Source organism: Enhydra lutris, unplaced genomic scaffold (genome assembly GCF_002288905.1).
Source record: "Enhydra lutris kenyoni isolate GAN:26980312 unplaced genomic scaffold, ASM228890v2 scaffoldscaffold12, whole genome shotgun sequence".
NCBI classification, from domain to species: domain Eukaryota; kingdom Metazoa; phylum Chordata; class Mammalia; order Carnivora; family Mustelidae; genus Enhydra; species Enhydra lutris.
This window is the reverse complement of record NW_019154096.1, coordinates 39,358,532-39,372,364: the sequence shown is the minus strand read 5'-3', so window position 1 is coordinate 39,372,364 and position 13,833 is coordinate 39,358,532. Positions and strand designations below refer to the sequence as shown.

General features: G+C 45.8%; 1 protein-coding gene across 1 annotated transcript in view; it reads left to right on the top strand.

The window, feature by feature from the left end:
• The window catches only part of LOC111145354 (FERM and PDZ domain containing 2), a 76,989-nt gene extending 64,230 nt beyond the window's left edge, over positions 1-12,759 (top strand). Inside the window, exons 28-30 of the mRNA XM_022500209.1 lie at positions 4,487-4,830; positions 9,280-9,561; positions 12,735-12,759. Of these exons, the coding sequence (XP_022355917.1) occupies positions 4,487-4,830; positions 9,280-9,561; positions 12,735-12,759 (651 nt within the window). The remainder of the gene's footprint in view (positions 1-4,486; positions 4,831-9,279; positions 9,562-12,734) is intronic.
• Positions 12,760-13,833: the final 1,074 nt, after the last annotated feature.

The window sequence follows — 13,833 nt, the reverse complement described above, 5'->3', positions numbered from 1 at the left end:
CACGTGTTGGCTGCATGGACCTTGGGCTTGACTTCTCTAGGCCTCGTGATTCCTCATTTATAAGATGTGGATAGAACCAGTCACTCATCTCTGAGGGTGACAGTCACTAGAGACATCACAGGGGATTTGGGAACCCAGGTTCTTCTGAAGCTAGGACTCTGAGAGGTCATGTGATACAGACTTTGGTGAGAAAATTGCCAGGGAAAGGAAATCAGAAAGCCGCCAGTTGCCAGTTTGGAAAAGAAGGTAGACATGGCAGCTTTCTGATTTCCTTTCCCTGGCAATTTTCTCACCAAAGTCTGTATCACATGACCTGAGCAACTGACTGGGGTGTGAGAAGGTCGAGCTTCACAAGGGCAGAGATCAGGCTGCGGGGCTTGTGCCCTGTGCTTTTGTTGAGATCTCTAGGAAATGCCAGGAAAAAGTTGTCCTTCTGTTCTGGAGAATAGTTCCACTTAGGAGGGCACAGAAAAGTCCAGTGGGAGGGCTTGGAGTGAGGCATGGTGGGCATGCTTTCTCTCTCCTTATACTTGAGGGCCACATGGAAGAAGAATTTTCATTCATTCATGTGGCTTCAGAGGTCAGATAGAGGACCAAGGAAGGGAGCCTTTAATTCCCAGCTAGAATAAAGTAGTCATGGAAAGGAGACAGCCATAATAAACATCTGGAGTAAGGTCATTCCAGGTAGAAGCGATAGCAAGTGTGAATGCTCTGAGATAGGAATGAATGTGGATGTTTGAGGGACAAGAACATAACAGGTGTGGAAGGGGAGAAGCTGTAGAGGGAGGCAGGGGCCGCATCATGTAGGGCCTTGTAGGTCTTGGCAATGTGTTGATTCCATCTTGGCAGCCGTGGAAAGCTACTGGGCTGGAAGTGGTGGGAGGGTGAAGGGTTAAACAAGAGCATACCCTCCTCTGATCTATACTTTAGAAAGACCAGTGAGCTGGAGATGGACTGGAGCAGATAAGCCAGCAGTCATTCAAATAAGCCATTGTGGCTTGGACTCAGGTGGTAGCTGAATAGTTGCTAAGAAGTCGTCAGATGTAGGAGATAGAGCCCAAAGGATTACTTTTGCCTTAGATATGGTCACATGAAGAGAAAGCAAAGTTTGACTTGAACACCTGGTTGAATGGTGATACCACCTGCCAAGATAGGGAGTGCTTGGAGAGTGCAGTGTAAAGTACATGGAAGAGAAGCAATAGTTCTTCGTAGCATGCAAAACTGGAATGTCTGTGGAACAGCCAGTGGAGATGTGAATTTGGCAGGTATTTGTGGAGAATTGGCATGATATCAGGGCTGGGGAAGGTGGACTTGGGAATTGTCAGCAAATAACATTACTTAAAGCTATGAAATGGATGATATCACCTCAGGAAAGAGTGTAGAGACGTAAGCCACGCGACCCCCTGACATCGAAAGGTCCAGTTCAAAGAAATGAGATAGCAGTAGGGGCCTGGAAGGTTGTGGGAAAGCCAGGGAAGGGCAGTGTTCAGAGGGAACACATTCAAGGAGAGTAAGTGAGTAAAGGATGCTCTCAAGAAGGAGGAAGAAACCAATTATGTTGCATGCTCCTGAGAGGTAGAATGAGATGAGGACAGGGAATTGTCCTTTGGTTTTAGAAAGATGTAAGTCACTGGAGACTCTGAGCAGAACTCCTTCAGTTGAATGATGGAGACAGAAGCCTGGGTGGAGTGGGTACAGGGAGAAGCAGGGAGACACAGACAGAAATAGTGAGGATAGGCACACATTTGAGGAGCTGAGAAATGAGAGGCTGGTAGTTGGAGAGGTTGGGAGGTGGATGCAGGCTAGGTGGTAGACCGTGTTGTGGGGAGACGAAGGATTCTCATCTGAATGCGCCCTTTTTCACTGTGAAGTAAGAGGCAAGGTCGGGAGGTTGGTTGAGGAGAGAGATGAGAGATAATATAGAGGGTAGAGAGAATGGGAAATTGACTTCACTGAGGAAGTAAGGAAAGATTATCTGGAAGTCTTGAGTGCTCATTTGACACCTGTGCTCATACACTTGGCATCAGCCTGTGGCTCAGAAGCAGGCACGAAGTCCACATAGAGGGTCACTAGGGATTGGAGTTCACATATGGCCCTGGCAGGTCGCACAGAATGGAGGAATGTAATGCGGAATGGGAGCTCAGAGTGTTCTTTATCTGTAAGGGCATGTTTATGGGGCAGAAGCATGGACTCAGCAGAGGAAGAGGGTGGGGGTGGGGGACACAGTTGGTGACAAGGTACCGTTGACCCAAAGCCTTGGAGAGGGTGAGGGATCACTGTAGAGTGAGTACCAGGGGTCATGAGGTGGAGGGAGAGTAATGGTTGAAAATGAGATTTTGGAGGTCTCTCTAGGAGTATGAGAGAAAATACGACTATTTATTTTTATAATAATCCATTTCAAATTTTAATTTTTGTTATGTCCTTTGTAATTTACATTGTATATCAGTAAGGTCATAAGAGTTTATGATTTATAACTAAATGAAAGGACATATTTGGAAGCATATCCCTGCTCATTTTGGGGAGTGAGTGGTCAGCAAGGTGAGGAGCCCACGGGGGTGAGTGGCAGAGTAGCAACTTCTTTTCTGATGTGGGGAAGGGGCAGGCCTGTCTGGCTCTCAAGTCCACGTGCTCCTATGACATTAGGCGTGTAGGTCATGGGATGGAAGTGCTAAAAGATAATTTTCAGGAAAAAGTAAATGCATGACTCTCACATTGTTGTAAAAGTGAATATATGTTAAAGATTTTATCTAACCCATTCAATGAGGGAACCAGGCAGATGTTAAAACTGGTTCAAAAGAGATGTCAAAGAACAACATATTTGTTTAGAGATGAAGTATCTCAAAGCAAATAATACACAAAGTAATAACCCAGAAGGTTGTGCTGTAAACAAAGCATAGTTTCTACTGAAGTACAGATTTTTTTTTTTCCCTACAGAAAGTAGAGCAGTGTTAGTGTGCCACAGTGTGTCATCAAAATCACAACCTAAAAGGCCCAACAGGGATGTAAGCAGTTGTGGGGAATCAAGTACTATTTGGAGAAGTGAGGAGACCCAGGGCAGGGAATCAGGGTGGGGAGGAGGATGGGGCTGTGAGAATGAGCCAGCACGGATCAGGACAGATGAAGACAAGAAACTCATCTACGAAACTCATTTCTTATCGGAAAGTGGGACAAAGAGTCATTGTTACTTTTGTTTCCATATTTTAAAATATTTTTTAAAGAAATTTCTTTTTAAATTTTCATTTATTTATTTTATTATTATTTTTTAAATTTAAATTTTAGGTAGTTAACATACACCACAATTTTGGTTTCTGGAGTAGAATTCAGTGATTCATCATCCGTGCTCATCCCAAGTGCCCTCCTTAATTTATCTTATCACTTATCTTATCTTATCACTTATCTTAAGTTATCATTCATCTAGCCCTTCCCTCACTCACCTCCCTCCTCAGTTCTCTATCATTAAGAATCTCTTCTGGCTTGTTTCCCTCTTTTCTTTCATTTTTTCCCCCTTTCACATATGTTCATCTGTTTTCTTCCTTAAATTCCACATATGAGTGAGATCATATGGCATTTGTCTTTCTCTGACTGACTTTTTTCACTGAGCATAATACTCTCTAGCTCCATCCATGTCATGGCAAATGGCAAGATTCCATTCTTCTTAATGGCTGAGTAATATTCTATTGTATATATATATACCACATCTTCTTTATCCATTTATTTGGCCTTTCTCCATAATCTGACTATTGTTGATGTTGCTATAAACATTGGGGTGCGTGATCCCCTCGAATCTGTATTTTTGTATCCTTTGGATCAATACCAAGTGGTGCCATTGCTGGGTCGTAGGGTAGTTCTATTTTTAACATTTTGAGGAACCTCCATACTGTTCTCCAGAGTGGCTGCACCAGCTTGCATTCCCATCAGCAGTGCAAGAAGTTTTCCCTTTCTCTGCATCCTTGCCAACACCAGCTGTTTCCTGTGTTGTTAATTTTAGCCATTCTGACAGCTGTGAGGTGGTATCTCATTGTGGTTTTGATTTCTATCCCCCTGATGGTGAGTGATGGTGAGCATCTTTTCACGTGTCTGTTGGCCATCTGAATGTCTTTTTTGGAAAACTGACTATTCATGTCTTCTGTCCATTTCTTGACTGGATTATTTGTTTTTTTGGGTGTTGAGTTTGATTTTCTCAAGTTTTGAAAATATTAAAAAAAATATAACATTATTTTTCTAATGCCCCAAGCTAAGGGGTTCAGAGATGGTTATTTGTGTCACCTAGGGCCCAGTGGGAACTAGGGTCCTGACAAAGGGAGACTGACCCCAGAGCCCATCTCTTAACTGCTTTGCCCCACAATCACACACACACACACACACACACACACACACACACACACAGTAACAACAATAGCAAGGATTATTTTTTTTAAAGAAGCACTTTTAGATTTTGCTCAGTGTGCAACATGAATCCAATAACATTTAGCATTTCTTTTAATAGACACCTGTGCTCTCATCAGACAAAGAATTCACCAAGGCGTCTTGTACGGACTCAGAGCAGAGCCCCAGTCTGGATCAAGAGGACAGCAGGAGAGACAGTGCCTCCCCAGGTGCAGGGGAAAGCCTGAGTCTTAGGCCAGAGTCTTTCCAAAAAGCCCCCGGGGAAGCACAAGGGGACCAAGACCTAGAGAGACCCTGGACCACTTGTTTGACGCATCCTCAGGATTCACACCCTCATTTATGCAGACTTCAGCAAGAAATGCATGCATCAACATTGGCCACCTCTTTGGAAAAGGATATGAGGCAAAACTGCTATTCAGTTTGTGATATCAGGAGGCTTGAAAGGTAAGAATCATCACGTTGGCGGATACTTTGTAAATGGTATGTTTTTCATTGCTAGAAATTACAATCAAGCAGTTCATAACTGTGTTCAGATGCTTACTGGGCCCAGGGCTATTCTAGGCATTCAGTAGGGATGTGGGGGATGGGTGTGGCAGGAAAAAAGAGAAGCATAAGGTCTGGAGCTGCTGCAACCATAGTCCTTGAGCTTTTGGGGAAGCTAACCCCACCCAGTGGTCCTCCAGTACCCTTGACGCCAACAGATGGCAGTCTTCAGGTGTTCCTCCCAGCATACGAACCTTTGTGCTACATCCTGTGTGGCTTTTTTTTTTTTTTTTAAAGATTTATTTACTTATTTGACAGAGAGGGAACAGGGGAGAGAGGGGCAGAGGGAGTAGGAGAGAGAGAATCCTCGAGCAGACTCCCCACTGAGCACAGAGCCCCACATGGGTCTCAATCCCATGACTCTGACACTTGACCTGAGCCCAAATCAAGAGCTGGAACCTTAATCGACTGAGTCACCCAGGTGCCTCCCCACCCCAACATGGCCTTTTAAAGGACTGTGGTAAGAAAGAATTTCCCTTGTATGCATCACCATTTTTATTGCTAATATAATACTTGACAATCAACACCAGCTTAAAAAACAACAACTATGTCTTTAAACACCTGACTGAAATGTTCATTTTAATAGCCATTTTTAACTTAGCCTTCATTTTGTGCCCATCCCTCACAAGTATTTCCTGTCTTCCATCCTGTTCTGATGGAAAACGTTCTCTTTAACTCAGTTTGACGGTACTTATCACATAGACTCGATGTGCATGGGAACCTGTAAGGAGCAGAAAGAAGGATGGAAACACTGAGAAAGGCACGTGCTAGCTAGATGCCTACATAAGCAGGCAAATAATGAGGAAGGACGGTTTGTGTGTGACACTGGATAAACTCACTGCTATGAAATGGCTCTTCTCTGTTGCTCATCCTAGAAGGCTGAGCAGGGCAGATCTATGGGGCCTGGTAGGTGACATGAAAGATGAAGCCCGGGACGCCTGCCTGGCTCAGTTGGTTGAGTGGCTGCCTTCGGCTCAGGTCATGATCCCAGCGTCCTGGGATCGAGTCCCGCATCGGGCTCCTTGCTCCGCAGGGAGCCTGCTTCTCCCTCTGCCACTCTGTCTGCCTGTGCTCACTCTCTCTCTCTCTCTCTCTCTGACAAATAAATAAATAAAATCTTAAAAAAAAAAAAAAAAGATGAAGCCGCCCATGTAATGCAATTAGGCCAGGTGAGATCTGTAACTAACAAGAGCCAAGTGTACATTCCCTAAAAGCATGCAGGGGATGCCTGAGGGGGTGGGGCTCAGTCGTTTAAGTATCTGACTCTTGATTTCGGCTCAGCTCATGATGTCAGGGTTGTGAGATCGAGCCCCATGTCCGGCTCTGTGCTGAGCTGAGAGTCTGCTTGAGATTCTCTCTCTCCCTCTCCCTGCCCCTCCTCCTGTACATACTCTCTCTCTCAAAATCAATCAATCAAAGCATTCAGATACAATTTTTATAAAAATACCATACCCGCCAAACAAAAACTAACTAGTATGCAAAGTAGAACACAGTGGGCAAGCACAATCATCAGTGGTATTCAGCTTCATTGTCTGAAAATGCATAATTAAGTGTGTATTTCTAGTTTCTTACAATTGTGTTCTAGGCAGTAAATGATATATTTGGTCATGTGGGAAAGGAAAGAGCCTCCCAAGGTTTATCCAAGGACAACTGTTAGTGTGATCTTATAGGAGATATAAAAGGAACTGTGCTTATAGATTTTTAAAGGTTTTGGGGTTTTTAAAGGTTTTACTTCCAGACAGTTCAGGATGATGGACAGAAACCCCGAGGGTTGGATTATTGGATTATAAAGTGACTCTGGGTTTAGGTACAAGCCTGGAGGTTTATTTGCCATATACCTTCAATCTAACATAGTTATCAGTTATTAACAATAGTTTTTGTTTTGTTTTTACTAATTATTAGTTTAGTTGCTGTTTTTCTTGGAATCACAGAATCTCAGGATTGTTCAATACAAGAATGATCTAATCTAACCTCATACCCCATGCTGACATCTGTTTTGTAACATCCCCAAAACAGGGGGCTTGCTTTTGACTGAGTACCTCCAGGGATGCAGAACTTGCTACATCTTAAAGTGGCCCATTTTATCACCATAGTGTTGTTGATCAGAAAGTGCTTCCTTATATTAAGGTGAAATCTGCTTGAACGCCTCTTTCTTTCTATCTTTTTATCATGACATTTGCAAGAAACATCACATTATTTTTCTGAATCAAATTAAAGTTGGCTTAGTGTTCCTACTGGAAAGGGTACACCCAATGTCCAAAATATGCCATTTTTGGAGGGGATTGCCTCTCCTAGAGTTACACAAGAATCCTGAGGGCTTTCCCAGAACATTACAGTGGAGCTTCTGATATTCAGTTGGTTGTGGTTGCTGCCCCATGCTTGTTACCTAAGCTGGTGTGGTCCATGGAGACATAGGTGGGCAGACTTGTTGTTTCCCTGTCCTGGCTCCCTCCATGGCCAACACCTCCCCCTTGCACTTGACCTCCGTGTAGTGGTCCTGGTAATGGCAGTGACCTTCAGCTCAGAATTGTCATGCAGGCTTCAAACTCAGCAGTCCACCAGACTTCCCTGCTTGATGTCTTAGACACACTGCAAGCTCACCCTTGGGGCCCCCAAGCCCCGTCCCAGGCAGTCTGACACTGGCCTCCTACAGGGAGCGTATTAGAGAGGTTGGAGGAGGCTGGTGGTGGGAGGCCAGGTGTGAACAGTCAGACACTGTAGTGGCCCACAGCATGTGATTCTTCTCCATCCGGAGGGAGGGAGGGAAGGAGGGAGGTAGTGGGCTGCTGTTGGGGGTGGGATGGGGTGAGGCGGGGCGTGGGGTGCCTGTGCAAGAGGCTGGGTTTCCTGTTCTTTGACACATCTTCCAAAGTGTTCCCTTCCATGTTTATAGGAAAATGCATTTTCTACACACTTTGGTCAAGTACTTCAAGGTTTTAAACTTATTTTCCCTCAAAGCACTTGGCGATTTTAAAATATTATTTTCTTAAAGTGAGTGTTCTTTTCAGTCCTGGTAGCACACAGTCTCCTTTTTATGCCTATGAGTGTGCATCTATTTACATGAAACACACATTTATATATACCCTGTAGGTCTCATGAGCAGAAATAACGTCTTTTTGACAGTGAGACTCAGGTGGGGACAGACAGTCCAGTTCTGCGGGGGAGGAGTACTGACCCTCTCGGTGCTTAGGGGGTTGGAGCTCTTGGGAGGCACCAGAGCTGGGTTTAGAGGGGACATTTTGAGAAAGGGAAGAGAGGGGAGGGCAGGCGGCCTGTGACAAAGCCAAGCCATTGCTTCGGGTGTGGGGAAGGAGGCTGATAAATGGGGATTTGTGTGTCTGATGAAAAGCTAAATCTGTGTGCATTTCTTTTAGATTTTCCTCCTCGTCTTCTCTAACTGGGCTCTCGACAGATATTTCCTTAGCATGTTCTCTGCATGCTTGAGACGCTGTACCAAGTGCTCTGCCATCTGTCTGCACTGCTTTTTCCAATCAGAAAGCATGTGGGGTAACTTTGGGGCAGCCCCTGGAAAGAGTGTTCTACCACTGTTGTCTCTGCATCTTCACCAGCAGACAATGCACCTCCCTCCCTGCTCATCTGCCTCCTGTGTCACATGGGACTAAATGTCACTCCAGCGGGCTGCCTCTCCAAATAGGCTTTTTCTCAGCACTCCGAAAAGGACTCCACACTTGCACGAAGTGCTTTGAAGGTCACCTGCTTGAGTTGCTCCCAGCCTCCTGCTTTGGCCCTTTCCCTCTAATCCCTCTGTTGAAATCCTCATCCGAATCCTCTTGATGATAGCCCCTCCCATTTACTGAGACTTGCCCTGTACCAGGAGCCATGGATAGACATATCAGAGTTCTGTAATCTAAGCATCCCAGCAATCTTATAAATTTCTTGACCTTCCCATTTTTCAGATGAGAAAACTGAGGTCCTGGAGAAGTTAATAAGCTTGCCTGAGGTCTCCCTGACTCCCCATATGAAGGGTCAGTTCTAGAACAGTCATATCTCTGTTTTTGATGCCATGTCCTCCGGCAAGTCCTCTGTGGCCTCCTGGGCTCAGTCAGGAGCTCCCCTGCTCCCATAATATTAGCTCTATACTACTTCTATCATAGTACTCTCTCCCTGGATTGTAACATTTGTTCATGTCTCGCTCTTCCCGTTAAATTGGGAGATCCTTATGGATAAGAGCCTCACCTTGTTCACTGTTCAGAGCAGTCTCTGATAGGAGCTGCTTGGACCCTGGCCGGCTCTCCTATGCTGTGGCATGAAGAATATCCTGAAAGAAAGAAAGGTGGGGAGAGGAATTTCTTACCAATGCTGGAAGACACATGGGTTTTTGTTTTCTAGTCCTGAATTGGACACAGATGAAGACGAAGGAGACATAGGTCATCTACTCGAAGCCCCTTCTCCCACTGTGGACAATGAAGCATATCTTACCATCAGCTCTACATTGGAAAGCCAGCTACTCTGTGAAGAATGTTTGGAGGCAGATTCGGGAACCATTCCCTTGCCACAGTTCTGTTCTTGGCACGCTTTCACAGAGTCTTTGCCTGTAGAAGAGTTGTGCGATAGTGAGAATGAATGGGAAGACCTGGAGGAGGCTGTGGACCCAGATGACGGCACCCTCAGGTGGGTATCACTTTGGGTAGACTGAGGCTGGGCCGAGTTCTTCTAGTGGAGCTCAGTTTTCAGTCTACTTTGGCTGGAAAATGGCTCATGGGTGTCACCTCATTCCCCTTACATCCCCTCAGTGGGGTAACACCTCATCATGGCACTTCCCATGGCCCGTTCCATGACAACAACCCTATAAGATAGGGTTATTGTCATTTCCATCTTATAGATGACACATTTGGGACTTTCCCCGAGTCAAACAGTGGGTAAGTGACGGAGTCAGAATTCATCCCGGCTCTCCCACTCCTCAGACCACGTGTTCAGTGCTCTCCTCTGCTGCCACCAGCATGTGGGTGGGTGAACCGTCTCTCCTGACGGGCTGCTGGTGAAGTGCTGATTCCTATTTTGTGTGCTCCTGCTGGCCCTCGGGCTCAATATATTTCAGAGAAGAGCCTGGGTGTCATGTAAGGTGGTCCTTCTCCACAGCCACTGTCTCAACACAGTAAGCTTTTTCTTGATCAAGAAAGTCAGTCTGTTAACAGAAGATGCCACCAGAAGTCGGGACTGGGTCACAAAGCTGGGGTCAGATGGCACCGATGGAGATAGGGGGAAGAGTCAGTGTAACAAAACTTGTCAGACTGGAAGCAGAGTGGATTAAACTCTTGACAGGTTGGTAAACCCCCCAACATTCTGTTAAAGTGCCTGGAGCATATGTTGTTCTAGTATTTTTTAAAATGGTAAATGTTCAAGAAACTTTCACATAAACACATTTTCAAGGCACGTTGAAACTTACCAAGGCCTTGGCTCATGGAGTTTTGGGTGTAAGTGAAACAGTCTTGTTCACTTTCTTCCTGCTGTGTCCTAGCTACATTTTCCTCACAATTGATTGACCTGGATTCTTAGACGACAGTGGCAGACAAGCTGAGAAGGTGGGTGGACATTTGAAATTCAAATATGACAAGAGGACTGGTTCTGATCTGAAATAGGAAGCAACAGGTTCATAGAGGGGAGGATGCGGAGGCTTTGAAGACCATGCCCTCCATTCACGGGGCAGTTGGACACTGGCGGCTTTGGGGATGATGCCTGATGGATTCACAGATGTGTGGGGCCGGCAGAGAATGGCTTCTATGTGGAGAACAATCTAGAGTGGGCTCCTCAGGGCTGGGGAGCTAAAGGAAGATAGGCTAAGCAATGTTTTGTGGACCCATAGGGAAGCAACTAAGGACCCCCAAGTTTCATGAAATGTCCCAGGAGATCTGCAGTGCCCCCCACCCTGCCCCAATGGGAACAGAGAGCAGAGTAGTGACAACAGGGCTTTTCAGTTGGAGAGGCTCGGGCTCCAAGCCTGCCTCTGCCCCTCACTGGGTGACCTGCAGCAGATGACTTTTAAACCATTGAAGACTCAGCTGACTACCAAATGGGGATGGCAGAAGCCACCTCATACTGTTCCTGGAAGAGAGGACAATGCATGTCAAAGGTTTAGCATACTGCCTGGTGAGTAGTAAGGACTTAGTGCATTTTAGTAAAAAAATCATGAAATGATGCAAGCTTATGAAGCATTCAATCCCGTTGAGTTTTTTTCCATGTAGACAAAAGATTTAGGTAACTTTGTCAGACTTGTGCACTAATGTGAGGGGTAGAGTGGGGGTGGGGAGAAATACTGGTTCATGGCAAGGGTGTCCGGATGTGGGTGGACTGAATAGCCCCCAGCTATGGACAGTGCTCTGGAATGTAATTAGGTCTAGGCCTGCTGTAGTCACTTCTTCTACAGGGCTGATAGAAGGCAGGCCTACAGGTTAGTGTGTAAGGCATGAGTTTGTAGCCTCGGCTCCGTGCAGCAACCCACAGATGGGCTTCAAGGCATCCAAGCACCTCTAAGATTAGAATATTGACTTCCACTCTTTTTCTGGAAAAAGCAACCCTCCCCCTTTTAAAAGAAACTCTCAGCATACTTTAAATTCTCTATGTGGTCTATAATCCCCCAAAGATTAAGGATACCTGTTGTCTATATTCTCTATTTTATCCTGGAAATGGGGGGAAATTTTGAGGGGTATAAAGAGGACTTTACTTAAGGATGGAGTCATGCATATATAATAATATAACAAATTATTTTCTTTGGTCCTTTTAGACATTGCAACAATAATGGTACATAGGCATTTCCCATAAATTTCATTTAGTCCTCATATCAACTTTGCATGGTATTCTTGTTCCTCTCTTATAAATGGGACTTAGGTTTATTTAATTGTCCAAGATCATAAAGTTAGGAGGGGCAGAGTCACAGGGCATCTGTCTGATTCAACTTTTGGTGCGTTTCTGCATTTCCCCTAGAATGTGTTTTCCATGTGGACTTGTGTAACACATATGTCTCTCCATCACATGTCAAGAGTCCTACTATTTCTCTCACAAAATATTTCTCTCTTAGGAGGCTGAAACAATCCCTGTTGTCTGTTGGGATTAGGAAAGCAATTGAACTGTTCTCTTTGGTGAAGGCTGCTGCTGGCCAAATGGCAAGCATGCCAGTGAAAGCTGCCTGTCGTTTTAGGTGAACAGAGAAAGTCTGAGAGTCACCCGAGGCAGAGCCCTGAGGTTTCTGCATGGACATCCTTTTGACAGTGATCACATGGAAGAACTCTCAGATGTCCTCAGTCCAGAGAATGTACATACGAACTCTACAACCAGGAAAGAAACCCGTGGGTACCTGAGGGGGCGGCAGGGAATGGAGGATCTGGCCTAGTTAAGAACTAACTTTAAAACGACCATGGCTGTCACTTCTGAGACTCATTTTGAATAGCAGTCATGACCTCTCTCCCATTCTGGGGTTTATGTTGAATAAAGCTGTGCGTGCGTGTGTGTGTGGGTGCACGCGCGCTCACAGGGGACTTCCCCTTTGTGAAAGGATTTGAGAACCAACCACCTACATCAAGATAAGCCAGCCCAGGGTGAGGTCTTGCTGCTTCGCTGGCACACACTTTCTGGGACAGATGCAAAGTTCCAGTTTGCACTTTTTAGTTCTCCATTGGTTGAAGGAGTTTCCATGGATTTCAAAGGGCTGTCAGTTCCCTTGAGGGAATCTGCTGAGAGACTTGGCTCAAGGCCACGGGAGTAATGTGTTTTGACATTTTTCTGTGTTCTTCCTATGCAACTCCATATGGTTGTGAATTCTTTTAAAAGCATTTCCTTTTTGAACTCAGCAACCTGATCCTAAAGATGATATGAAGAAAAAATAAGATGGGAACATCTAATACAGAAGAAAAAGAGAATTGGTAGATCAAGCATTACCAGAAGTTATGATATATAACCTTGGCCATAGCAAGAAACTAAAACCATGTGGACTTAGCAAATGCACAAAAGAAACAGAGCTGGTGGGCCACAGTTTGAGCCAAGGAACACACCTGGCAAGACATGAGGAGGGATACATGGCAGCATTTCAACATGGGGGAAGGAAGCCACCTTCATAGACAGAACTGGGCTAGCTGGAAAAGAGAGTTTAGATTCAAAGCTCACGTCCTCTATGAGAATTACAGATGGGTTGATTTAGGAAAAAAAACAGAGAAAAGCTGTAGAAAACAGACTCTAGGGGGAGGAGTCAAGATGGCGGAGAAGTAGCAGGCTGAGACTACTTCAGGTAGCGGGAGATCAGCTAGATAGCTTACCTAAAGATTGCAAACACCTACAAATCCAACGGGAGATTGAAGAGAAGAAGAACAGCAACTCTAGAAACAGAAAATCAACCACTTTCTGAAAGGTAGGACTGGCGGAGAAGTGAATCCAAAGCGACGGGAAGATAGACCGCAGGGGGAGGGGCCAGCTCCTGGCAAGTGGCGGAGCAACGGAGCACAAAATCGAGACTTTTAAAAGTCTGTTCCGCTGAGGGACATCACTCCAGAGGCTTAACCGGGGTGAAGCCCACGCGGGGTCAGCGTGGCCTCAGGTCCCGCAGGGTCACAGAAGGATCGGGGGTGTCTGAGTGTCGCAGAGCTTACAGGTATTAGAAGGGGGAAGCCGGCTACGGAGACAAGGCTGAGGACTAAGCGCTAAGCTCGGGGTTACCTTGAACTGGTCGCAGGCTTGGTCAGCTGGGAGCACGGCCGGAGGCAGGGTGACGGGAGTAAATCGGCGCTGTTCTCTGAGGGCGCACTGAGGAGTGGGGCCCCGGGCTCTCGGCTCCTCCGGGCCGGAGACCGGGAGGCCACCATCTTCATTCCCGCCCTCCGGAACTCTACGGAAAGCGCTCAGGGAACAAAAGCTCCCGAAAGCAAACCCGAGTGGATTACTCAGCCAGGCCCCTGG